Source organism: Coptis chinensis, chromosome 6 (assembly GCF_015680905.1).
Source record: "Coptis chinensis isolate HL-2020 chromosome 6, ASM1568090v1, whole genome shotgun sequence".
NCBI classification, from domain to species: Eukaryota; Viridiplantae; Streptophyta; class Magnoliopsida; order Ranunculales; family Ranunculaceae; genus Coptis; species Coptis chinensis.
In genome coordinates, this window is record NC_141461.1 from 98,701,518 (window position 1) to 98,726,274 (window position 24,757).

General features: G+C 35.7%; 1 protein-coding gene and 2 long non-coding RNA genes across 6 annotated transcripts; 2 read left to right on the forward strand and 1 right to left on the reverse strand.

The window, feature by feature from the left end:
* Positions 1-100: 100 nt before the first annotated feature.
* On the reverse strand, positions 101-1,896 carry LOC147496011 (uncharacterized). The gene is made up of 5 exons (XR_015199606.1): positions 1,727-1,896; positions 1,507-1,622; positions 1,004-1,425; positions 540-616; positions 101-439 (listed from the first exon to the last, which is right to left on the reverse strand). It is a non-coding gene; the product is annotated as an uncharacterized LOC147496011 (long non-coding RNA).
* A 1,085-nt stretch (positions 1,897-2,981) lies between these two features.
* LOC147496012 (uncharacterized) lies at positions 2,982-4,194 on the forward strand. Its single transcript, XR_015197921.1, has 3 exons — positions 2,982-3,043; positions 3,144-3,254; positions 4,095-4,194. It is a non-coding gene; the product is annotated as an uncharacterized LOC147496012 (long non-coding RNA).
* Positions 4,195-9,544: 5,350 nt separating this feature from the next.
* On the forward strand, positions 9,545-23,607 carry LOC147496013 (uncharacterized). 4 transcript variants are annotated; one of them, XM_086564797.1, is made up of 15 exons: positions 9,545-9,843; positions 9,938-10,032; positions 10,123-10,236; positions 14,212-14,316; positions 14,429-14,500; positions 16,792-16,904; positions 17,592-17,726; positions 19,098-19,166; positions 19,642-19,729; positions 19,817-19,888; positions 20,074-20,174; positions 22,017-22,134; positions 22,505-22,564; positions 22,673-22,783; positions 23,362-23,607. In XM_086564797.1, the coding sequence occupies exons 1-15, from the start codon at positions 9,738-9,740 to the stop codon at positions 23,470-23,472; spliced, it is 1,470 nt and encodes a 489-aa protein (XP_086420923.1). In that variant the 5' UTR covers positions 9,545-9,737; the 3' UTR covers positions 23,473-23,607. The 4 variants fall into 4 exon arrangements, 3 of the variants coding, with proteins under 3 accessions (XP_086420923.1, XP_086420924.1, XP_086420925.1); XR_015197919.1 differs by having other exon boundaries at positions 9,553-9,843; positions 22,505-22,573; XM_086564798.1 differs by lacking the exon at positions 22,505-22,564 and having other exon boundaries at positions 9,553-9,843.
* The last annotated feature ends 1,150 nt before the right edge of the window (positions 23,608-24,757 follow it).

Here is a 24,757-nt window from a genome sequence, read left to right on the forward strand (position 1 = left end):
ATACCTAGTATATATATATAGTGTTCATTTGTGTTCATTTTTTAACTTTTCATCCAACGGTCTAAAAGTTTTGTGAGCATGTTCTAATGTTAGACTTCTTTGAATGAGCTGAATTTTTGTAAGCATGTTCTCCATGGTAGGGAGTTCATATCTACAAAAAATCATCCTTTAATTCAACTTTTAAGTCCATGACTTTGTTTGGATTCATTTATAATGTGCACATAAGAATGTGGCTCTATCCCTCCCCATATGGTGTATATATGTAAAACATCGATTTAAAAGTTGTAGATGCAAGAGTAAAAGCTAAATACATAAAAATCAAATATACCTCCTCATAAGGATCATCAAGAACTCCGTTGTAGATCCAGGAGTCAATCCCCTCCATATAAAGCAGTGAACTCCCAACAAGTATATATAGTAGCATCAGGTATGCTTCTTCCTGGAATTAGGGATCTTAAAGTGAAAATGAAAATCACAAAAATCAATAGACAATGAAGAAAACACAGAGAATAAAGGATGATAATTCTACTTCCTACAACCTCTCCAGCTTGCACGAGACTAATTTCGGTAAATTTGATGTAAAGGTGATCAAGGATATAAACAGCGATTTCAGCAGCTGGAAAAGAAGGTTGACGGTTAAAATAGTTATTGGGAATTGCTCCTTGCACTGTTTGAAGCAAATAATCAGCTCGGGAACACAGATTGTTCAACCACAGGTTAACAGTTAATTAGCTCTACATGAAAGCACAAATGCAAAAGAAAGTAAAAAATCCCCTGAAGTTGCTTGAAACAAAAGCACTCTTCAAGTTGCAGACATGTATATGTGCAATCGATGCAGATGCAAACCATGATAAACTACTTAAACTAAATCAAAGGTGAATATCATCACTCGTCAGGGAACCTTGTAGGAAAATATCCACTGTCTTACTCAGATGTACCAAATAATATTTTTCTATTGCAAATAAATATTTGGTAATATGATCATAATTAGCAAAAAAAGCACCTTGATAAAGTATTAGCCAGTCCCAGCAGCGTTGGAGTACTAGATTCCACAATATTTTTTTCTTCTTCTAAAGCTATACTCCGCAACCTATTTTTCATAAAACAAGGTAAGTTATTTCCTGATAAAACTTAAACCAAAAACTAGTATAAGAAGTTTAAAGATACCTTGAGCCACATAGATATAGAATTCCCAAATGCCCTCAATGTAGGAGGTGAAGTGAAAGATAACATGTCAACATTCTTGATGAAAATCTCCACCAAGTGTAAGCAAGTTGCAGTATATGTAAAGTGAGTGAGTATACAAGTGAGACTTGTCTGACAAACATGTTCCAGATAAATCCCAGTTTTGGGACAAAAACTGTCATCATCCCAATAAAAGAGAGAGCTCGAAAACCCTTCCAGCATTTGAAGGACAGCTTGAACCTAATAACAAGTTAAAAAAGAAACCTTATTTAAGAGAGAGTCTTGAGTATCAACAAGAAATCATAATTCAAAATAGTGTACCAGTTCAGCTTCATTTGTCCTCAATGTGGAGATTGGTCCCGCAAAAGGAAGTCCCTTGGAATATAAATTATGGAGTTTATATATTAGACTTACAGGAACTTCATCCTTTTTCCCACCTACGGAACAAAACATACAACTGATAACTAGTATTTCCACACTCAATAACATCAACTATAATAATAATAATAATAATAATAATAATTATAATAAACAGACGTACATTCATAGTCCCCGTGGGGGTAACTCGCCATCTCGTGCTTCTTCTGAGGTGTCACTTGAAAGTAAGAGATTGTTAAGGTTTAGAATTACGGGGTTTATGTAAGGAGAGAAATGGAAATTATTTGTTGGATCGACTAGTGAATTGGGAGAAAATGGTCTGGCTCTGGCGGGAGTGAAGTTTGATGTTCGATGCTACTTTTGCCAGTTTATTAAGTTTGTTGTGACATTTATGGGTTTGGGTTGGTCGGGTTAGGTCCATACTAAGTTTAATTGTGGGCTTTCGGGCCCAACAATTAGAGTTTGGATCAGACGGCATTGTTAAAACAGAGAGAACGGACCCTAAGACAAAGTTGCATTTTAGGAAATGGGTGGTCCACTATGGAATGGAATGGAATGGAATGGAAAGGAAATAATTTTAAATGGTATGTGTTTGGTCTACAAACAATGATTTAGAATGCAAATATGTATAATTTAAATTTGAACCTGAAAAAGGAAAGTAAAAAACCTAAAAAGGAATAATCACGTTTGTTTTTCAAAAAGCTATGGAAAGGAATAATTGTATTGTTGGGTCATGGGTGTATTAGTAGTAAGTCCCTATCTATCTATTTCCTTTCCTTTCATTTCCACAAAATTTTTTCATTCTATATTTAGCTAAGGGGTAAAACCACGACACAAAAACCTTTTCCATTTGTTTCCATATGGAAAAGCCCATTTCCTTTCCATGGGTAAACAAACGCCTTAAAAACTATGGAAAAGGTGGACCACTCTTATTTTCTTTTCCTTTCCTTTCCTTTCCATAGTGTTTCCATCATAACAAACACACCCTTAATTTCGTTTCTAGGTTTGGGTCGGGACAACTTTTCAGTTTTCAATTTTGCTTATGACCACACTAGCCCACTCACATTTCACGTTAGAACTTAGAACTAACACGAGAAATTTACTTTATTTAACTATATTGTTACAAATTCAAACAAGTCTACAAACAATGATTTAGAATGCAACTTTATATGTATAATTTAAATTTGTGTACGTGCAAACTAAAATATAAATTAATGTGTATGAACATAAAAATTAGATTGTTCAAAGAGCATGCGTATTATACACAAGCATAATAATAGTGTTTGCATGTCACATGCACAATGGTGTGTGTATGTATAGTATACACATGCAATGTATGTGCATGTGTTGTACACATACATAATGATGTTTACATGTTTGTTGCGCATTTCTGAATAGACGAAATAACTTGAACTTACAAGTGAAAGAGGTGATTCTTTCATTCTATATTTTGATGGAACAGGGTAAAACTACGAGAGAAGTGTTGTTCACCCTCCTTGTTTCTATTGTCAGTTTAGTATATGTTTTATGGGTTGTCTGAAAGTATGCTAACTTGTGAGTTGTGTTAATGTGACGTGTAGAATCTTGACCAACATTGTGAAGACTTAATAATGGACGAGTTTGGTGAGAAATGTGACTTTGATGTCGATGATGCAGTACAAAAGTTGGAGAAACTAGGCATTGTTGCTCGGGTGCGTGTTACTTTGGCATCTCATATTGATTAAGTTATTGGGTTGATGGGTGCCATATATATATCTAACGGTCCAAAAATGTCTAATTTTTGCAATCATCTTTTGCCAATGTTAAAAATTGTCAAATGAGTTGAATTTTTGTAGAGATGTTCTTTATGGTTAGTAGATCATATGCACAAAAGATTAGGTTTTAAATCATTTTGTAGGTGAAGTTGTGGTTGTTTTAGATTTGGTCCTTATTTAAGGTCCATTTAGGAGCCATATATATATATATATATATATATATATATATATATATATATATATATATATTTTTGACACGGTAGAAAAGAGAACTTTGCTTATAACCATCATTTTATGTTTCCAATTTATGCACAGGTCACAAACTGTAACCAACTAGATAACCTACAAACAAATTTTACTAGTTTTAAAAGGTTTAAAAGACATAAAAGAGGATATTCACTGATTGGGTAAGAAGTCCTTTCATCGACCATGCTACTAGCAAGTAGGACTCCGCAGACCTAATAGTCAACTTTTACGACATATTTGCCATTAGGGATGAAGGAATTGAAGTATAAATTGTACTATTCCTGGGAGCATTTTAGATTTACATAATAAATGCACATGATAATTCGAAGTAAATGATGTAATTGTAGGAAAAATAGTACGATTACAGTGTTGATCAAGTGCGATAGTTGGCAAGGATTTTTGTTGGGCTTTTAAGATGAGAGGAGAAAATAAGATTTAATTTTCCTCTTGATTGTGATCCTATTATTAGCCAATTATCTCTTGCTTAGTTTCCATCTTTGGTATCTGATGTGTTAATTTGTGCATGGCCAGATACTATTGGTAGATATTACTGCATAAGTTTGAAGTGTGTAAATGAAATCATCGACACAACCACAGAGGAGATGGTGTTAAAGGCTAAACAAGGTGCTACTATTGCTTAGCATTCGTATGTGATTTTCTCGACTCCGTTGTTTTGTTGGGATGTAATATATAGGTGTGCTTATGAGTGTGTTGAAACCTGGCATCTCAAACTGTATATTAAAGTCATGTCCAAGATGGCTTGTAAATTCCTTGTGGTTTTCTTTCTCTCTAGTTTTTTGTTTTTCTGCAACTAACTTCACTCTTTTTTCAACCTACGTTTTTGGAAGACTACATGAGACACTGTTAATAACTATGACTGAAATACAAAAAGATAAAAGAAAATTTAAGCACGTATCAGAGTGAGGATTACTGAACTCATCCGTAGAGTGGGTGATGTTGGAATCTTCATGTGTATTTCAAATACTTGTGTGTTGTTTAGTCCCACATTGATGAACCACCACTAGCTAGTGAGGTATTTGAGGTGAACCTCTAGCATAATTCACTGGCTGCCCTTAGGGTACAAAGGCTTTTGTGTTAGGAGGGAGGACTCATCTTAAAGCCACACACGCACCAAAATTAGCATCAAAACAATCTTCTGGTCGTGGTTTAGGGGCTTCAAGACTCCTTAGTTAGTCTAGTGGGTAGTGGATTATCAATAACCTAAACTTTTTCTTTTTGAACTAGTTTCGGCTGGAGTTCCACTTACAATTGGATTCTCATGTATCGACTTGAGAGTTCTACTTTGATTTGGTTTTGTGAAACCCCAAAACCGAATTAGAGAGGTGTCCTTCTCCATCTATGATTCGATCATACCTCTATATAAACACAGGGATGTGTTCATTGAGGGAATCAATCACGTAAATGCGTAGAGAGAGAGAGACACGTAAGAGAGAACTCGGTATCAAAGTTCTTCTTTGGCTTCTATATTGAGAGAGAAGGCGAAAATAAGTCTTTTTCCTCCATACACACCAAATAAAACGCTTAGTTGAAGTCGTGATACACCCTTCTCTTACCTACACCTAAAACAGATAAGTCTTTGATTGCTTCAATCTTCTTCTCTTCTCTTCTTCTGTCGGCCCCGTGTTAAAGAGAGTTATATTGTCGTTCTAGAGGGTAGTCTATTCTAATGCAAAGTTAGAGTGTTTAACCATTGAATCCTGTGAGGAAGACGCCATTTTGCCTTTCTCGCACCATTGGAAGGGCCGAAATCTTTCCTTAAGGACAGCCTAATCCGCGCCTTGGTTATTACCTGTTATTCTGTCCTTGTCTTCTATTGTTTTCTTTTATCTGCATACAACAGGTGACACAGTGTTTCATATTTAGGCATGTTACTTATTCAGTTACAACATTCTAAAACATGGTTGGTTGAATTGACTTGGTTCTTTTATAAATTGTGGTTTTGGAGAAATTCATTATAATAACATAAAAGAAAGATGCAATTAGGGAGTACGATGACAAGCAGGGGCGCAGCTGGAGTTTGATCTGGGGTTTGTTTATAGTTATTATAAGGATATTATAGTGCATAGTATCAAAAGCTTTACTAATGTCAACCTTCAATTAACATCTAGGGGAGATACCCTTTCTATCATGTTTTTTCACATGAGCTCATGTGAAATAAGCAGATCGTATGTCTTTGTTGAATATTTTTGGTATGAAGACATCTTGATTCAAGTTGATGAGTGCATAATAGGCTTCATTCTCTTGGTAAGTATTTTTGTAATGCACTTGTAGATGATTGGGCAATAAGTTGTCTGTAGTCTGTTGCCTTTGAAGGATTAGGAATTTTAGTTATTAAACACATGAAAGTGGAGTTGATACCTTTAGGGAGTATGTACGTATCATATACATAATGGCTTTACAGAAATCCTCCCCAATCACAAACCAACTGAACTTGACGAATTGAGCTGTGTATCCATTTGGGCTTGGGGCTTTATAGCTATCCATCTCAAAAGAGCTTCTTTGATCTCATCTTCAGTGAATGCTGCTGTAAGAAGAGTTGCTTCTTCATTACTAATATAGTAATCTTTGAATCTACTCTAAGATTTTCAAAGAATTCTCTATTATCTTCGTTTGCATGATCATCACCAAGAATAGTTTTATGGTGGTTGACTAATACTTCCATTACACATTTACGCTATTCTTCAGGCCCTGGGGGGTCAATATGACGGACAAAATGTATATCTCAAGCAACGGGAGAGCCTCAACAACTGACATATATTGGTGGTGTCCCGAAACTAGTGTTTACTTACTGCTCATGTTGCTTACTGTTCAAGTGTTTAACAGAACTCTCTACTCAGGGATGTTAGTTTTGTAAAGTAAGACAATACTAATCCTTGTTGATCCCCTGTGACCCTTCCAGAGGAAATAAATACTTGGGTATGGCCATGGGGAGTCTCTTGGAAAGCAGGTAATAAAACTTGAAGAGGGTCTCGGTTAATTACCTTATGTAAATAATATTTTCCCATATAGAGAACACTAAATGATTTGGTACATGTTCCATCTTTTGTTCTTTTCTTGGGGCTGTGAGCCGTTTCACTTGGTAAACAAGTTCTGACGATCAAGATATGATGCTAGTCTCTTCTCTGTATTGATGCTAGATGAGAGTGTGGGACTTCACGTACTTCCTGAGGTCACTAGCAGTTGGCCCAAAGAATATTAAAATTCAACACTTTCTTTTTATTTTTTAAAAATATTGATTTTCATTATTCTTATTTGCAAAGATAGGCAGATAGCTGAACTTTTCTAATGCGTTAAGTTGCAGAAGATCAATTCCACATGTGCAACTTGGACCACTTGAACTTTGCACAACTAGTAAGGTGAAAACATGCAATTGTGCGCATTAGTGTAGAAAATTTTATCAAAGTAGGGAGGAGACGAGCCATGAAGAGGTCATGAGGGTTTAACTGTCTTACGTATTCAAGTGAGGGTAGTCTTGTCAGGAGTTCTAAATTAAATAGTTCTAAAAGTCTGTTTTACTTTACTTAATCAAAATGATTAGTTAGGTACTTAGTGTGAGTGCCAGGTGGAACTTGGAGCTTCGGGAACAATTCATACAATCACGAGAAGAGATCGATCGGAGGACTGAAGAGAGGTTTGATCATATGCTTAAATTGGTGAGTGATGGACTGGAGCAAACCAAAGGAAAGCAAAAGGATATTGGGGGAATTTCTGGCACCAACGAATAAACTGAGATTATCAAACTGGATCTCGAGCTTTGAAATTGTCTTTGGTTAATTTGATAGAGATGAAGTTATTGATGTTGTGGAAAGTGATGTTTTGAGCCATGATAATAACAAAAAGAATTGATGATGATGAAAAATTAGGGTTTTTGAATCAAGAAATTGAAAAGAAATCTATAATCGATCAAATTTATCAACAACAACAGATGAACAACAATCAAGTGTAACAAATCAATCAAGTAATTGAAAAAAGAGGATGGATCTAAAAAAAAAATCTTATCTCTGATGATGAAGGATCTCTTTCTTGTGAGACTAAATGCTCCGATACCATAATAGAATGAAAACAAGAAATGAGGAAATAGAAAATTTTGATTAGTTTGTTCTGTCTGATTACAAGTATTTATAGGATACCTTTTTACATTGACACCTGTCTATTAGTTTGATCCGAGATCCGTGTTATAACTACCCTAACAACAATCCAACTTGGTTGCTGGGATTTGATCCCAAACCGGTTACTGAGTCAATATTTAAAATACCTTCTTAAGGCATTAAGCATTACCGAACAACCTTAATTACAATGACTCAATCTAAGGCACCATTACCGAGTATGCTTATATTTTATGAATTTGTTCCTCGATCTACATTTGCGCTCAATTATTTCTCAGAGAATGTATTTTGTTCTATAGGTGTTTGGACAAAGCAGCGTTGCAATTGAAAGAGGATGGCGTGGATCCAAATCCTTGGAAGCATTGCATCGTAACCGTAGAAGAAGTCAAGATACTCTTGAAACTTCTTCCCATACCAGCCAGCTGCACGATAATGCTGAATGTAGTCTTGACAGAGTATCTCACACTGTCGGTTCAGCAGGCATATGGGAAGTCTAAAACTTCCAGTCACATGTATGCCTGTCTTCTTAGGAATAAGCATCTTTCTTATACTCTCTTTATTTTACTCCATCTTTGTTCCATTGTCCTGTCGCATCACTGGTCACCCTCATGGTGCCTCTCAGCTTCAGAGAGTTGGAATTGGTTTGGCAGTATCAATCCTATCCGTGGCATGGGCTGGAATTTTCGAGAGCTACAGAAGAAACTATGCTATCAAACAAGGTTATTAGTCTGTTTTCCTAACTCCCATGCCCAACCTGAGTGCATATTGGCTGCTGATCCAATATTGTCTGATTGGCATAGCAGAAATATTTTGCATCGTTAGACTTCTAGAATTCCTGTATCAGGAATCTCCTGATGCTATGAGAAGTATAGGTTCTGCTTATGCTGCTCTTGCTGGCGGTTCAGGATGCTTTGCTGCGACTATATTGAATAACATTGTCAAATCTGTCACGGGGAATTCCAGCAAAGGACAGCCATCATGGCTGTCACAGAACATAAATACCGGTAGATTTGATTATCTTTACTGGCTTCTTACAGTATTGAGTGTTATTAACTTCTGTGTGTTTCTGTATGCGGCACGGAGGTACAAATACAGAAACATGACTGATCGAAGAAGTGGTTGAGAAGGGGGAACAAAAAGGAATTAACATGGTGGTCAGTCTACATGGAGCCACATAAAGGGGTTGGCATGCAAGTGTGAAGCTTGTCAGCTGTTATACTAGAAAGTCCTGATAGTCATTAAATAAGTTTTTTTTTCCGATAGGAATATAGTCATTACATATAGTTTCTACTACGATCCAATTTAATTGGTATCAAAAAAGCAAAACTGTCAAGTTAATTTATTTCCTTTTGCCACTTCTGATCTTAGCCAATCTGCTGCCATATTTCCTTCACAATTTTCTTCATCTGATTTTGGATATTGTCAACAATCCATTTCTGCAGCATGGTCTATCCCGGCCAGCTGAACTTGTTCTTTTCCCTGATCTTTTTCCAAAAATAAGGACTACACCAGAAGAGCAGGCCGGTTAAGTGCCTTAATGGCGACAGCCAATGCTAATTATTTCACTAATTTTTCACTACGGATATGACGGGAGTGTTCTCGAGGGCTTAAGTTCCCAACAAAAAGGGCAGAGTAGAAGAGTTACCCAAAGGCAGAGGAAAACTTGGGGATCAAGATTCAAAGGCCAGCATTCCAGCAATCAGGGTAGGTCCCACTGCCGACTAAAGAGAATCGAGACCCTTCAAACATAGCCTTTTTTTTTTTTTTTTTTCTGGGGCTAGAATTAATAACACCAAAGGTGTGTGCCACGTAACTGTTTCAAGTCTATTTATTCTCTCTCATAAATGACACGTAACCGCTTTTCTCTCTCTCGTTTAAAACGTCGTATTACTATTTTGTCTGTTTGCGTGTTTTGAGTGAAGAGAAGGAAAGGAAGAATCAAGAATGTGTAAGTAAACCATTTCTTGAATACCAAGCATGAAATCTTTCCCCTCTTAAAACAAACTGTTAATCTCATCGTAAGTGTGTGTTGTGTGTATGTAAAAAAATGGAACAAAACAAGAAGAAGGAGAAAGATGTGATTCGGTTGGAGCGGGAATCTGTTATTCCTATATTGAAGCCTAGGCTTATTATGTCTCTCGCCAACCTCATTGGTACGTATATATCCTACACCACCCCTTAATACATGAATTTAATACTAATAAGATTTTATGTTCGGAATTAAATGTTTTTTTGAAAATGTAACAGAACATGATTCTGACCGAGTTGAGTTTCTAAAGCTATGTAAGAGAGTGGAGTACACGATTCGAGCTTGGTATCATTTACAGTTTGAGGATTTAATGGTATATATAACTATATATATATATATATGTGCTCATCTCGTCCTTGCTTTTTTATGCACTCGGCTTAGAATACTTATTTTGTGTCTGTAGCAACTTTATTCACTATTCAACCCTGTCAATGGAGCTGAAAAATTGGAGCGACAACAATTATCTGAACAAGAAATTGATGTTCTTGAACAGAATTTCCTCACCTACTTCTTTGAGGTCCGTTTTTCTTGGATACTTTTTGCTCTTGTATATTTTTGTGCCAACTATCCCGAAGGAACTTGTGTGTGTTCAAACAGAGGAGATTTTCAGATAGGCTTGTGTTCTATTCTGAGGACTTCTTAATACAAAATGAATCAATAAAAATGGATATTATAACAAGTAATCCCTGATTCAACAGAACACAGAGCCGCCTTTCTTTCTTCTATTTATTTTCTCCTGTTTCTGTTTTCATTCATCCTAATTATACACCAGATCCAAGAGATACTGGTTGCACTTAAGCCTTACACGTGGTTAACAACAACTCACCTACTCTCTTAGTTAAATACTACAGCACCCTCCTACTAAGGGTATTAAAAGACTACCCTACCCTGTCAGTCCTATAAGGACATGACAATACCTTCCCCTCTTAAAATCGATTGTCCTCAATGATGGAAATGACGATAATGAGCAGAGATATTGGTCCAATTTTCCCATGTAGCATCCTCAGGAAGAGTGTGAGACCACTGAATAAGGACTTGGGTGACTGCCTGATTGTTTCGAGGAACGATTTGCCTGGCTAAGATGGCTAGTGGTTCCACTAGAATTTGTCCCTCGTGGTCAACCATAGGTAATTGTGGCATTGGTATGGCCGTATCACCTAATTTCTGCTTCAGCTGAGAGACAGGGAACACTGGGTGTATTTTAGAGGCTGTTGGGAGCTGTAATTTGTAAGCCACTTCGCCGACTCTGGCCAAAACCTGAAAAGGACCATAAAATCTGGCAGATAATTTCAAGCTCTTTCGAATGGCTACTGAATTTTGCCTGTACAGGTGGAGTTTCAAATATACCAAGTCTCCAATGCGAAAGGATCTCTCAGTGTGTTTCTTATTGGCATAGAACTTCATCCTTTCTTGAGCTTTGTGTAATCTCTCTTATAAGTTCCACCATGGTCTGTCTTTGTTTAAGGTAGTCTTCCACTGCTGCATTGGTATGGGTGATGGTAGTGGGAAGAGCTAAGTGTGGGGAAGAGTACCCATACAAGGCAGTGAAGGGGGTCATTTTAAGACTGGTATGATGGTTGGTATTAAACCACCACTCAGCAACAGGAAGCCACTTGACCCAGTTTTTGGTGTGTGTCCTGTCATGCACCTCAAGTAGGATTCCAAACAAGCATTAGTTCTCTCTGTCTGACCATCGGTTTGAGGGTGGTAAGCTGTGCTAACTGCTAAGGTGGAGTTCAGTCCCTAATGATTTGAAGAGGGCCTTTGCCCTGAGGTAACTACCTTGAATGCCGGAATGTCTTGCCATAGAAGAAGAGTCTACGGTTGCCAACAACTTTCTGCACAGATCATTGTTGCTGCCAATGTAGAGTCGGCCTTTGTATCTTACTAGGCCAGCAGTATAAGAATAATTCTTGATGCCGTCTGGTGCCACTAACAATTGGGCAATGAGTTGTTGTATCACCGAGTCCTGATCATAACTGAGAGTGACTTCTTACATCCACTAGGGTTGGACCGTAGAGATGAGCTGGCATGATCCGTGTTCTTCTACTACTCTGAAAGAGCATCAGCAGCTTTATTTTCCTTGCCTTTTTTGTATTTGATTTTCATAATCAAATCCCAAGAGTTTGGTAAGCCATCGCTGCTGTAAGAGGGTAGTGAGTCTTTGTTCCATAAAAAACTTTATACTTTGTTGGTCAGTGTATGAAAAATTGGTAAGATCTCCATTTGGTCACTGCCATTACTATAGCCAGTACTTCTTTTTCATAAGTTGAGAAACCCAAAGCCTTGGGTCCTAGTGCCTTGCTGAAAAATGCAGTGGGTCTGTCGCCTTGCATAAGAACTGCACCCACTCCTCGTACATATGCATCGGTTTCTACAATGAAGGGTTGCTGGAAATCAGGCAAAGCAAGAACTGGTGTAGTGGTCAAAGCCTTTTTGAGCTGTTCAAATGCATGTTCAGCTGCCACTGTCCACTGGAAACTATTTTTCTTTAACATGTCAGTCACTAATAGTGCCGTAGCCCTTAACATATCTTCGATAATATCCAGTAAGACCTGAAATCCCCTTAAACTCTTACTAGTTTTGGGTTTAGGCCAATCGACCATAGCTTCGATTTTAGAAGGATCAGCTGCCACTACTGTAGGTGTAATCAGATGACCCAAGTACTCCAACTGGGGTTGAGCAAATGTGCATTTAGAGTACTTAGCATATAAAGTGTGTGCTCTGAGAGTTTCCAACACTTGTCTCAGATGCACTATGTATATCATCAAAAAATATGAGGACATGTTTTCTGAGGTAAGGATGGAAAATGTCATTCATTAAAGTTTTAAAAGTTGTGGGAGCATTAGTGAGCCCGAATGGCATTACCTTGAACTCGTAGTGACCTTGGTGTGTTCTAAAAGCAGTCTTATAGATGTCCGCCTTGTGCACCAGTATTTGATGATACCCCGACCGAAGATCAATTTTAGAGAACACTTTAGCACCATGTAATTCATCTAAAAGCTCGTCAATGACTGGCATAGGAAATTTGTCTTTAATGGTCATCTCATTGAGTTTTCGATAGTCCACACAAAACCTCCATGATCTGTCTTTCTTCTTGACCAGCAGAACTGGGGATGCAAATGGGCTATGGCTCGGTTGGATGATTCCAGTTTGTAACATTTCTTTCATGAGTGTCTCCATCACATTTTTCTGGATATAAGGGTGTTTATAAGGTCTTTGGTTGGTAGGTTCGCTGACTAGCAAAGTCGGTAAAACCTTTAGGTGATGATACCAGAGGTCTGGGGGTCGAACCCCGCCAGCATCAAAGAGTTACTGATCTCATTTAAAACAAACTTGCCAATCAAAAAAAAAAAAAAAAAAGGTTCGGCATTAGGCTTGAGAGGAATATGATGATCTAAGGATCTAGAAGGTGGGAGACTTTTCGGTGCTTGAAAAACATCTGTGAACCGCTAGAGAAGAAGAGATCATTTACTTGAACTTTTTTTGGAGTGCCCAATACAGAATATAGTTATTGATGTGGTGATTTTGTGATCATTGTACACTTGTATAAACAAAAATACGGACACAAGCACACACATATTAGCATAAAACGTTAGGTGCTTAGAAGTTTTCTTCCTTCCAAAATCTGATTGCTTTCTTAACGAAGTTGTAGGTTACTTGGATAATCTATCTTTCATTCTATTTCCCAAGATGCAAATGATTTTTCGGCCATGTATCTTCCACTTTTCTGAAGTCTTTTATGCTGGCTAGGACTTTTTTTTTTTACACTTTTTGAGAACTAAGGGAAACAATTAATTTGGGTAATCTTTCTACCTGGTCATATATAAGCACATGTTTCTTTGGTAAATTGGATGAATTGGTGGGTAAGTTGTCTTTTTAGTTGAAAAAGGTGGATAATTCATATAGTAAAACTCAAGCCGAATAAGCCATATCAGATATATTTGTGTTTGTGACTTTGTGAGGTTTGTAGTATGGTAATTCCATAAACGAAAGAACTAGTATTAGTGGTTTCATCATCATTGTTATTATACACCATTAGCATTGATCATCACTCATCAAATCATCATCAATGTCATAAACTCGTAAGTACTTTTACCAATCACATTCATCATAAACACCATTGTTCACTTCAACCATGATCTTCATGATTTATCATCATCATATGAGATCATTAATGCCGTTCGTCCTCATTATCAATTTCATGACTCATCAACATTGCCATAACTCATCAGTCATCATCCTCTTCTTGCATCAACATCACCCTCGAGAGATTGTTATCCTTTGTTTTTGAGTATTCATTTCCATTTCTATTCACTTTTGGTTTCTACTATAACAGTAACATGATGTGCTCCAAAATTTTGTGGTCAATCAATAACTATCCTATTTGTGTAATGACTTTCCTTAGTTTTGCATTGTACTTTTTGGAAGTTTCGTTACCTTGTGTTTCCTTGCCTTCTTATTTTTCCTTTGTGTTTCCCCTTGATTGCAGGTGATGGACAAGAGCAACTTCAAACTCGCAACTGATGAGGAGATTGAAATTGCACTTTCCGGGCAATATCTTTTGAATCTTCCTATAAGCATTGATGAATCTAAGGTCTAAACATATGCAATGTTTCATCATAGGGTCTAGAGATACTCTGTCATTATTTTCACATGCTTTCATATCTAGATGTATTAATCCCAATGTTTTCTTTTGGTGTACATAGCTTGACACTAGGCTTTTGAAAAGGTATTTTGAGGAGCATCATAATGAAAATCTCCCCGCCTTTTCTGATAAGGTAGTCGTTGAACTCAAGAAGTTCGTATCACACTTACCCTCTTATTGTTCATTTTGTACCTGCTATCCTTTTATTCGTGTACTAGTTTTTTTAATGAAGTTACCAGGGTGCTCCTTTGACCACCTTTAAAAAGTTACATGTGGCTATACCTTTGGGATAAATGATGGAAAAACACCTTTCCCAATGGGTGAAGGTTGCACCAGGATTTTGGTCACAGACCTGGGATTCTCAACTGACTGTGAAGAATGACTATAATGGTTATTGGTGTTCTATGTGCTAATTCCTCAGTTTTCATATGTAACGCGTCGTGTAAGAGCATGACCAATGGGATTGTGTAAAACACTTTTAGTGTAAATTTACACAATTCTCACTAAAAAACCTCTACCAATGGTATATTGTGTAAAATGGCTTTTAACTTAAAAGTGTTTAAATGGTTGTTTAAAAATGAGAACAGTTTTACACATTTTTTAATTGAATTAGTTTTAACTACCCACTACTTCAAAAAATGGGACTCCACTAGTTTTGGATTATCTTTATTTAAACCAATAGGAAGCCAACACCATTTGTTTTTGCAAATGTTGCAAAAAGATTACATTGGTTCACTCTTGAATGTGTATTTTTACCCATTAGACTTATTGTATAAATTTGTTTGTAAAACACATGTGGCTCCTATGTGGCTGTGTAAATTTACACAACCCATTGGTAATGCTCTAAGGATTCTGGTTTTGATTAATTTTCAAATTAGCGGTCTTCTAGCGTTTGATGTCTTCTCAAAATTTAACAAGAGAGGACAAAAGAAGAGAAAGAAAGAAATATTACTTTTGTACATCTCCCCACTATATTATGTTAAACTTTTAAAAGATTACAGTTGTTGATGAGATGCACAAATTTTGGTTGTCTACAAATTTTGTGTGTTTTGGAGGCAAAACAATGGTTGAGATGGAATGGTAGGAGGGATACACATAAATGGTAAGTAGTCTACCAAAGATAGTATATATAGGGGTTTGGGTTCCCTGGTCAAGTCTAGATGAAGCTTGTGTTCGCCCCTCGATGACCTTTTATCTTTCGTTAAGTAGACTTATCTCGGTGGTTGTTCACAAAGTGGGTTGTTCCTTTTATTCTAAAAGACAAGTGTCACTACCCTCCTGGTCCACACTGAGTCTGGCAGAGCAATGAAATGAATGTAAGAAAATCAATTGGAAGAGATAGATCCAGATTTTAGCGAAGTAAAGGAAAGGAACAGATAGAAAGAGCTCGTAAGGGAAGGTGGTGGTGGGTTTTTTTTTTTTTTTTTTTTAAACAGTTGTATTGGTTTAATCGAGAACTGGCCGATTATGATTCTTAGGGTTGTAGTCTTTGGGTTGTTAGATTCAAACACCTTATTTCTACATGAAGAATTCAACCCTAAGAAGTAGAAATGTTTTCTGTTCCGCGAAACGGTTGTGTAGGACTTTTAGTGAAATACTAGTATCATGACAAAAGAACTTGTCACCCAAGCCTCTCCTGCATGTTTTAGATTCTCCATAGCCATTTACTATGTTATGGACATGCCATAATTTGAGAATAATCCATGTTGGATTCGTGTCTATGTCGGACACATATTCTATGTGATATACCCCAATTTTATATATTTTGTCGTGTTAGACACTTCGTATCCGTGTTGGATACAAACACACCTATCGTGTCAATGGAACTTAGGCCATTTATTGTATAGAAATTCGTAATTATCCCAGCTGAAACCTCTATCAAATTTATAATCACATTGTTCCAAGTTATAATCACCTCTATCAAAGATAATAATGGTGGTCCTCCTTCGTATCACTACAGTGAAAGTTCTGTTTCAATCGCAATTAGTCTATAACACTAACCATGAAAGAAGTACCAAGGCTAAAAACGCTTCTTGGCTGATTTATGGAGTTTTTTTTCACATTTTGTGGAATATAATCAGTTTGTTTGTATTTCAGGGGCTTGATTTTAGATATTAATTCTAAGTAAAGAACATGAAAACGTCACAAATAGGTTAGAACCTTAAAAGTGGAAATTTCTTAGCACAAACTGATTTATCATGATGATTAAAAAGTTAGAACATTTGAAGCATTCAAAAAGTTCTAGTGTTGAGCATTACTATATCATACTGTAATTCATATTGGGCGTTGTTCATAGTGCCCTTTGACATTTTTTTTAACATTAATTGTCTGCCTAGTATGCTTTTTGTCTATTTGCAGCTTTATAATTCACTTCTTTTTGTCTGACCTTACACTAATTATCTGGATCTGTATGTGGATGTAAAGTATATAATATTCCGCCGGGGCACTGGAATTGATCACACAGTCGATTTCTTTTTCTTGGAGAAAGTGAATATAATTATTGGAAGGTTATGGGCGTGGCTTCTAAGAGTTACTAGGTGAGTGGATTTGGATCACAATTTTTCTATCTAATAGATATTATATAATTATACTAATATGAAAAGTAGAATCCTCTAAAGAGGATAGCATATGGACTCCACCTCATGCTACCCTACCAAGGCACTAACAAAGCAAAACTCAAGAAGTAAAAAATTACAAAACATCAAATTTCTAATATAATACATCCTGATTACGAGCAAAATATTTGAAGTTCACCATCTAAAATATGTTGAAATGGTGATTTCTCACTGAATGTCAGTGGTGGGAGTTAATTCTATTGAAATAGTAATTGATTTTGCTACTTGTTAGACCCTTGAAATGTCATTTCGGCAGAAAGTTGGAAAACATTATTATTTGAAGATGAAACTATTTATCAGAACTTTCATCTTTCTTCTACTCTTCTTTGTTTGTATGTTTGAACTATCTTTTTCATGACTGTGATACAAAGATTGGTGGTTGAGTAAGGTTTGAAACAGAACAAGGAAGTCACGTTATATTAGTTTCCATACTTAAACTGTATATTTTGTAAATGCTGGTTTGGCACTTTATTGAAATATCCAGGCAATTCGCTCGATTAAGTATTTTATGTGAAATTTGATTCTTTGTTGTTTTCTTTATATACATGGGAAACTTTGTTTTCATGTTATCTTTGGGTCCCTTTTCTTGTTCCATTTTTCCACTTGCAGAATAGAACATATTATATCCAAGAAAATAAAAGCGGCACATCAGAAGGATCCAAAGAAAACTGATGAAATTATCATTGAAGGAGACCAAGAAGATTTATGTGTTGAACGTATCCGCATTGAAAATATGGAACTCAGGTTGCATTCTCCTTATTAATATTCTGCCGATTCTGAAAGATTACAGATTGGGGTGTTTGGATCCTATTTATTTATTGCCAAAAAGTGTTTATTAGTGAAAAAACATTTTTTGAAAAAATAAATGTGTTTGGTTTCTATTTAAAAAAAAAATAGTTTTTCATCCAAAAAACACTTTTTGGTCCCAAAACTTGTTTTATGATAATTAGGTAAAACTTGTTTTTAAGTTAAAAAACTATTTTTTTTGAAGGAACCACTTTTTTTTTTGCTAAAGGCAAATGAACTCCCCGGATGTTTTAGACTTCAATTTATGCCAATTTTATGCCAAAATATATCATAGTAAATTTGATAAAATAGCTTTTTTAGAAAAAAGTCACAACCAAACATGTTTATTGAAAAACTGTTTTTAGAATAAATACTTTTTCATAAAAGTGTTTTTTAAGAAAAAATAATTTTTTGAAAAAATGAGAACCAAATACCCACTTATGCTTATTGTCATTAAAGACACATGTGCTATACATAAAAGTAATTGTATACACACCATTCTTATGTTTATAGATTCAATTAAACTACTGTGTTTGACAACCATTGGAACTTCTTAATACTTAGAGATTACTCACAGGAAATATTCCACTCTAGGACCATTGTTTCAAAAAGTTTGACTTGAAGTTGGGCTTGTCTACTATCAAAGTTTGGTGAAGGCAGTAATTTTAAGTTGACCATTCTTAAGTAATTTTATCATTCTTAAGTTTGGAACGTCCAACTCAAAATCAATTGCAAATGAGTGGAGGGGTGGCGGGACTTATATAGTATGATGCAAGGGTTTTTATGCCAATTTAGGATTATATATCTTAACATGCATCTTCACATTCGGTGTAACTTGAGCCCAACATGTGGACTGAAAAAAAAATAGCTCTTTACCTCTTTCGAACTTTTAATAGCATCTAACATGGTGTTTTTGATAAAAGAAAAGTCTATCTTGTCAGTTCTTAACCTCTTTTCACAAGTAAAATTATAAAAATGGAGACGTTTATAAGTAATATAGTGAGAGTATGTATGTGAATATCGTACCTTGATTTCTATAGAAGTTTTTGTTATATTGAGTGTTACATTAATTTGTTTTGATAAATAGATCTTTTCTGAGATATCATTTGGATGTTCTGAGAAATCTTCGTTGTTACAATGTATGTGTTCTTTTTTCACATGTATTATTTAAATTATAAATGCTTAAAACCTTAACAACTTTTCAGTTTTGGGGACGGACTTGATTGTTGTGTTGGCTACTGTTCAAATTTCTTATACTTTTTACTTCCTTAGCACCTTTTTCTATTTTCATGTTTTGATTACTTATTTACAACATTTGTGTACATCCAGCATGCAAAATCTGCTTAACAAGGTCACAATACAAGAACCAACCTTTGACAGAATTATCGTTGTATACAGGTATTAGTATTTTTTGACTTTTATTTGATTATTTTGTTTGACTATTTTCCAAGAGATATGCTTAGAAAAATTAGGATATGTATTTCGGGAAGAAAATTTTGGTGCTATCTTGTAAGAATTTAGTGTCTTTCTGGAAGAAAGGAAGGTCTTTTTTTCCTATTAGTTCTAAGGCTATGCATTTTTTAGGGCCATGTAGACATAAAATGAGTCCCAAACTGAAATAAGTATCAACCAATCCAAAATATTCTATTACTCAATATCATAATTTTTAATATTTATAGAAATTAGGTGATTATGATCAAAGTATTCATTTATGTTGTGAACTAGATTTTTTTTGGACATTGATTTTCACTGTGGCGATTCCCTTATTAATTTAGTGACTGTAATAATTCAATGGTGGTTTCTGGTCCCAGTTTGTACACTATTTAACATAATGTGAATGTCATTCCGATTAAGAAAGTGTGTTCATTTGCAGACGAGCAAGCAATGACGCTAAAAGAGAACGGGGAATATATGTGAAGCATTTTAGGAACATTCCAATGGCTGATATGGAAATAGTTTTGGTGAGTGTAGTTGTATAAATACTCCTTACTTATGCTTCTATATTTTGTTTACTTCTTACTTTTTTAAATTTATGTCTTTCCTAACAGCCAGAGAAGAAAAATCCAAGCTTAACCCCAATGGACTGGGTTCAATTCCTTGTTTCTGCTGCCATTGGGCTGGTAAGCACTTCACAATACTCTTGAATACAAAGCGACACCCCATCTCCTCTCTCTCCCCCACCCCCAAAAAAAAAATTAATCCTACTCTACCCCCACCCCCCCCCCAAAAAAAAAAAAATCCTACTCTACACACTCACACACTTAATGACTGTTGTGCATCATATCTTTCATTCCTTTGTTTCCAGTTTACACTTATCAGCTCCCTCGAAAGTCCTAAAGCTGATGTATGGGTCATTATTGCCATTTTCTCTGGGCTTATGGGCTATTGTGCTCGGATTTATTTCACGTAAGTGTTACTTATCCAAAATTAGATGTGTTATCTATTTTTTGTTTTGCTGATTTCATCAATCAATTAGAATAATGGCACTATGATAATATCATCATGATGCTTCTACAAATTCTTTGTAATAAACGCAGTATAATTTTATTTTGTGTAACTTATTATCTTTTTGTTCTTTTGATACAACATTTAAATCAATATTTCAGTTGTGGTCAAGGAGCATTAACATTATTTTTATAACTAAGGAATGGAACATAATTATTGTGAACAATTCGGTTTTCCAAGTTAATCTCAATCTAACTAACAACAGCTGTTGCCGAAACATAGTTACTAACAGCATTAAAGTTTCAATTCCATTTCTTGTTTGCTAGAAACCTAATGACGCATCCTAGTGTTAATCATCCCCAATTTTGTTACTATTAATATTAGTAATTTTGAGGATTTTTAGGAATTGATTCTAATTAGTGTTTTAGAGTGTTTTAAGCTATTTTTATTTTTTGGGTTATTTTAATTACAATTTTAATGTATCTATTTTTATTTGAGTTGGTTTTTAGAATAGGTTTCTTGTGTCAAAGTAGTATAAAGTTATAAATTGAGTTGTAGGGCTTTGGCCATAGTTAGAGTTGATGAATGATAAAGTTTGAGTTTAGAGAAAGGTTTTCTCTATGTGAATTATTGTGTGAGAGTTCGTGTTCTTCACGAGGAACAAGGTTATCAAATCCTAAAATCGACATAAGCATTGGAATTAGGTTCTAAAGTCATATCTTGGTCTTACTCGACCATCACCTAAAGCCCAAATATTGTCACAATGTTACTGTAAACATTATGAGCATCTAAGTTAAAACCAATTGGTGATAAGTGGAGACGCCCAGGAACATTGCTATAATACAAGGCTTCACACATCCAATGTGGCGACTATAATAAACATCTCAACACACCCCCTAACGTGTGGAATTACTTGAGTCCTAACACTTGGGTGACGTGAAGTAGACAAGCCCTTTGAACCAAACACAATATCCTGCTCTCATATCATGTTAAATATTATGATCATCCAACTTAACCAATTGGTGATAAGTGGAGAGACCTAGCAACATTTATACAATAATGCAAGGCTTCACACATCTAATAACGTGGGACTATAACAAACATCTCAACGGTTGTAATCATCCCTAATTTTTTTCTAAAGTAGCATGGACACTTCTTATTCTTAATAAAATCTGTGTTGGACACACAGACACACACACGAACACGTGCATAACTATTTTAAACTAGGTTTTCTTTTGAAAACAGAAAACAGTAAAAAAATAATTCTATTAACATAGTCACAACTCCATAATTTGCCACTTTCATAGTTATATATTTGTAAGGAGGTGCTTTGGAATTAGTTTTGTTAATATTTTTAGTTAATTGTGTCCTCTTCCGTATAGGTTTCATATAGGTGTCGGAACACTCCATATCTGTGTCGGACACCAACAACGTATCCTTGTCAATGTGATTTAGCTTTTCGTAGTAATCTATTGTATAGTAGCCACACAATTTTCATATTTTTAGGTATTGCTTGTTGTGAACAACATAATACCTCTTGTGCACTACCCACAATATGCATCATTATATTAGTGTAGCAATTGATTAATATCAGATATCTCAGTGGACTGCCCCCTTGCTCAAAAGGTCCAGAGGTGATTCTAAGATTGAACGGGCCCTATGTAAAAGTGTGAGAAGGTCCTCGCACCACACGCGATGTTCTGTGTGCTATTATCCTAATGGTTTTAGTGAGGTGCCATAATTTTCTAGTAGTAGCATGTGTTCCCTCTGAGTGCTCATGATTAACGTTTGATGTTATTGTAGGTTTCAGCAAAACATGGCAACGTATCAAAATCTAATCACACAATCTATGTATGATAAACAACTGGATAGTGGGAGGGGCACCCTTCTTCACTTGTGTGATGATGTCATTCAACAAGAAGTAAGTAGCTAGTTGTTTTCTTTTTGGCTAATTAGTACTAGATTCACAATAATCGAAAATGGCTTTTACGAGTGCATGCTATTGATTACCTAGGCTGGGTAGTAATGTAATAGCTTAATGGTTTTGTCAATTTAACTTTAACCTTTTATTTATTTATTTATTATTATTATATAAAGAAAAAAAATAGTGAGTACCCTTCCTCAAATATGGATCAATTCAACTTTTTAAAAGCTAAGGAAATTCTTCCCTCATGGTTTGACAACTACTGATTGAACTTCTGAGGAGGATAGGTAGTTGTGAACTTGACTTTTAAACCTCTATTGAACGGCAATATATTTTTCTGAACAGTCGAAATAACTTGAACTTGTAGGTGAAAGAGGTGATTCTTTCATTCTATATTTTGATGGAACAGGGTAAAGCTACGAGAGAAGTATGAAACGTTTGTTCACCATCCTTGTTTCCATTGTCAGTATAGAATATGTGTTATGGGTTGTCTAGAAGTATGCTAACTTGTGAGTTGTGTTAATGTGACGTGTAGGATCTTGACCAACGTTGTGAAGACTTAATAATGGACGAGTTTGGTGAGAAATGTGACTTTGATGTCGATGATGCAGTACAAAAGTTGGAAAAACTAGGCATTGTTGCTCGGGTGTGTGTTACTTTGGCATCTCATATTGATTAAGTTAATGGGTTGATGGGTGATATATATATATATATTGACACGGTAGAAAAGGGAACCATCATTTTATGTTTCCAACATATGAATATATGCACAGGTCACAAACTGTAACCAACTAGATAACTTACAATCTAATTTTACTAATTTTAAAAGTTCAAAAAGACATAAAAGAAGATATTCACAGACTGGGTAAGAAGTCTTTTCATAAACAATGCTACTAGCAAGTAGGACTCTGCAGACCTAATACTCAACTTTTATGACATATTTACATCAGGGGTGACGGAAGTATAAATTGTACTATTCCTAGGAGCATTTTTTATTTGCATAATAAATGCACATGATAATTTGAAATAAGTGATGTAAGTGTAGGAAAAATTGTACGATTACAGTGTCAAGTGCGACAGTTAGCAAGGATTTTTGTTAGGCTTTTAAGATGAGAGGAGAAAATAAGATTTAATTTTCCTCTTGATTGTGATCCTACTGTTAGTCAATCATCTCTTGCTTGGTTTCCGTCTTTGGGTCCTGATGTGTTAATCTGTGCATGACAGGATACTATTGGTAGATATTACTGCGTAAGTTTGAAACGTGCCAATGAAATCATCGGCACAACCACCGAGGAGATGGTGTTAAAGGCTAAACAAGGTGCTACTATTGCTTAGCATTCATATTTTTCGACTCCACTGTTTTATTGGGATGCAATAGGTGTGCTTATGAGCTTGTTGAAACTTGACATCTCAAGCTGTATATTAAAGTCTTGTCTAAGATGGCTTGTATATTCCTTGTGGTTTTCCTTCCCTCTAGTTCTTTGTTTTTCTTCAACTAACTTCACTCTTTTTGGAAGACCACATGAGGCATTGTTAATAACTATGACTGAAATACAAAAAGATAAAAGAAAATTTGAGCACGTATCAGAGTGAGGATTACTGAACTCATCCGAAGAGTGGTTGATGCAGTGTTTCATATTCAGGCATGTTACTTATTCAGTTACACATTCTAAAACTTGGTTGGTTCTTTTAAAATTGTGGTTTTAGGGAGTACGATACCAGATAATCCGAAGGGTGCGGTGAAGTGTTGGGGTTTATACCAATACCAATTGATTTCCCCACTACACAGATAATTTGTATTTGAACACAATTCAACTCCAGACAAATTTCTAAATATCAACTATAACATATGCTAATATGCCCAACTCCCTAAACAACTATTAACAACAGATAATAATGTAAAGCAGAATTAAATGCATACCACAACACAAAGATATACCGTGGTTCGACCAATGATGTCTATTTCCATAAGAGTTAGTCCTTTTATAAAGTGGGAAAGAAGATTATAATTTCTCCTTTCTGTCTCTCACTTCTTACTAGATCATTCTTATCTTTTTATAGGGTTGTCTCTCTGTAAAGGTTATCTCTCAATCTTGATAGCTTTTAAGATTGGGTTTTCTCTGACTTTTGTGTTATCTCTCGTGTGTTTTGTTTTGCCAAAAACCCAAACCTATGATGCAAAACTCATGGTTCTGCAAAAATAGAATCTTGCCAAAATAGGCATGGGCATGTGGCGCACTCAGAATTGTACTACAACGGCATAGGGTGCGCTCTTGCTTTGGATGATGTTTAGGCACTTGAGTGTTGGGTGCGCTCCAGATTTGCCTATGGAAGGTCGCGAGGTGCGCTCATGCCTTGGACGATGTCCAGGCTCTTGAGCGCAGTGGTGTGCTTCAGAATGGCTTGTGGAGGACGCATGGGGGGCTCTGTCTTCTCCACACAAACTGAAAATGAATTTCTCTCCTTCCTCTATAGAAGCAAAACTTTCGTGCAAAGTATTAGAAAACCCCGTTACTTGTTTGTGGCACTCAAACCATGTCCTATATAAACCCAAGATTAGGTACTTCAGTAATATGATACTCTTACTCACATAGTCAATAATATGGTACTCAAAGTTACA

Coding starts and splice junctions, on each gene's coding strand:
- LOC147496013 (XM_086564797.1), top strand. CDS start 9,738: ATGGAACAAAACAAGAAGAAGGAGAAAGATGTGATTCGGTTGGAGCGG. Junction 10,237..14,211: donor TCCTCACCTACTTCTTTGAG/GTCCGTTTTTCT, acceptor CCTTGATTGCAG/GTGATGGACAAGAGCAACTT. Junction 14,317..14,428: donor TAAGCATTGATGAATCTAAG/GTCTAAACATAT, acceptor TGGTGTACATAG/CTTGACACTAGGCTTTTGAA.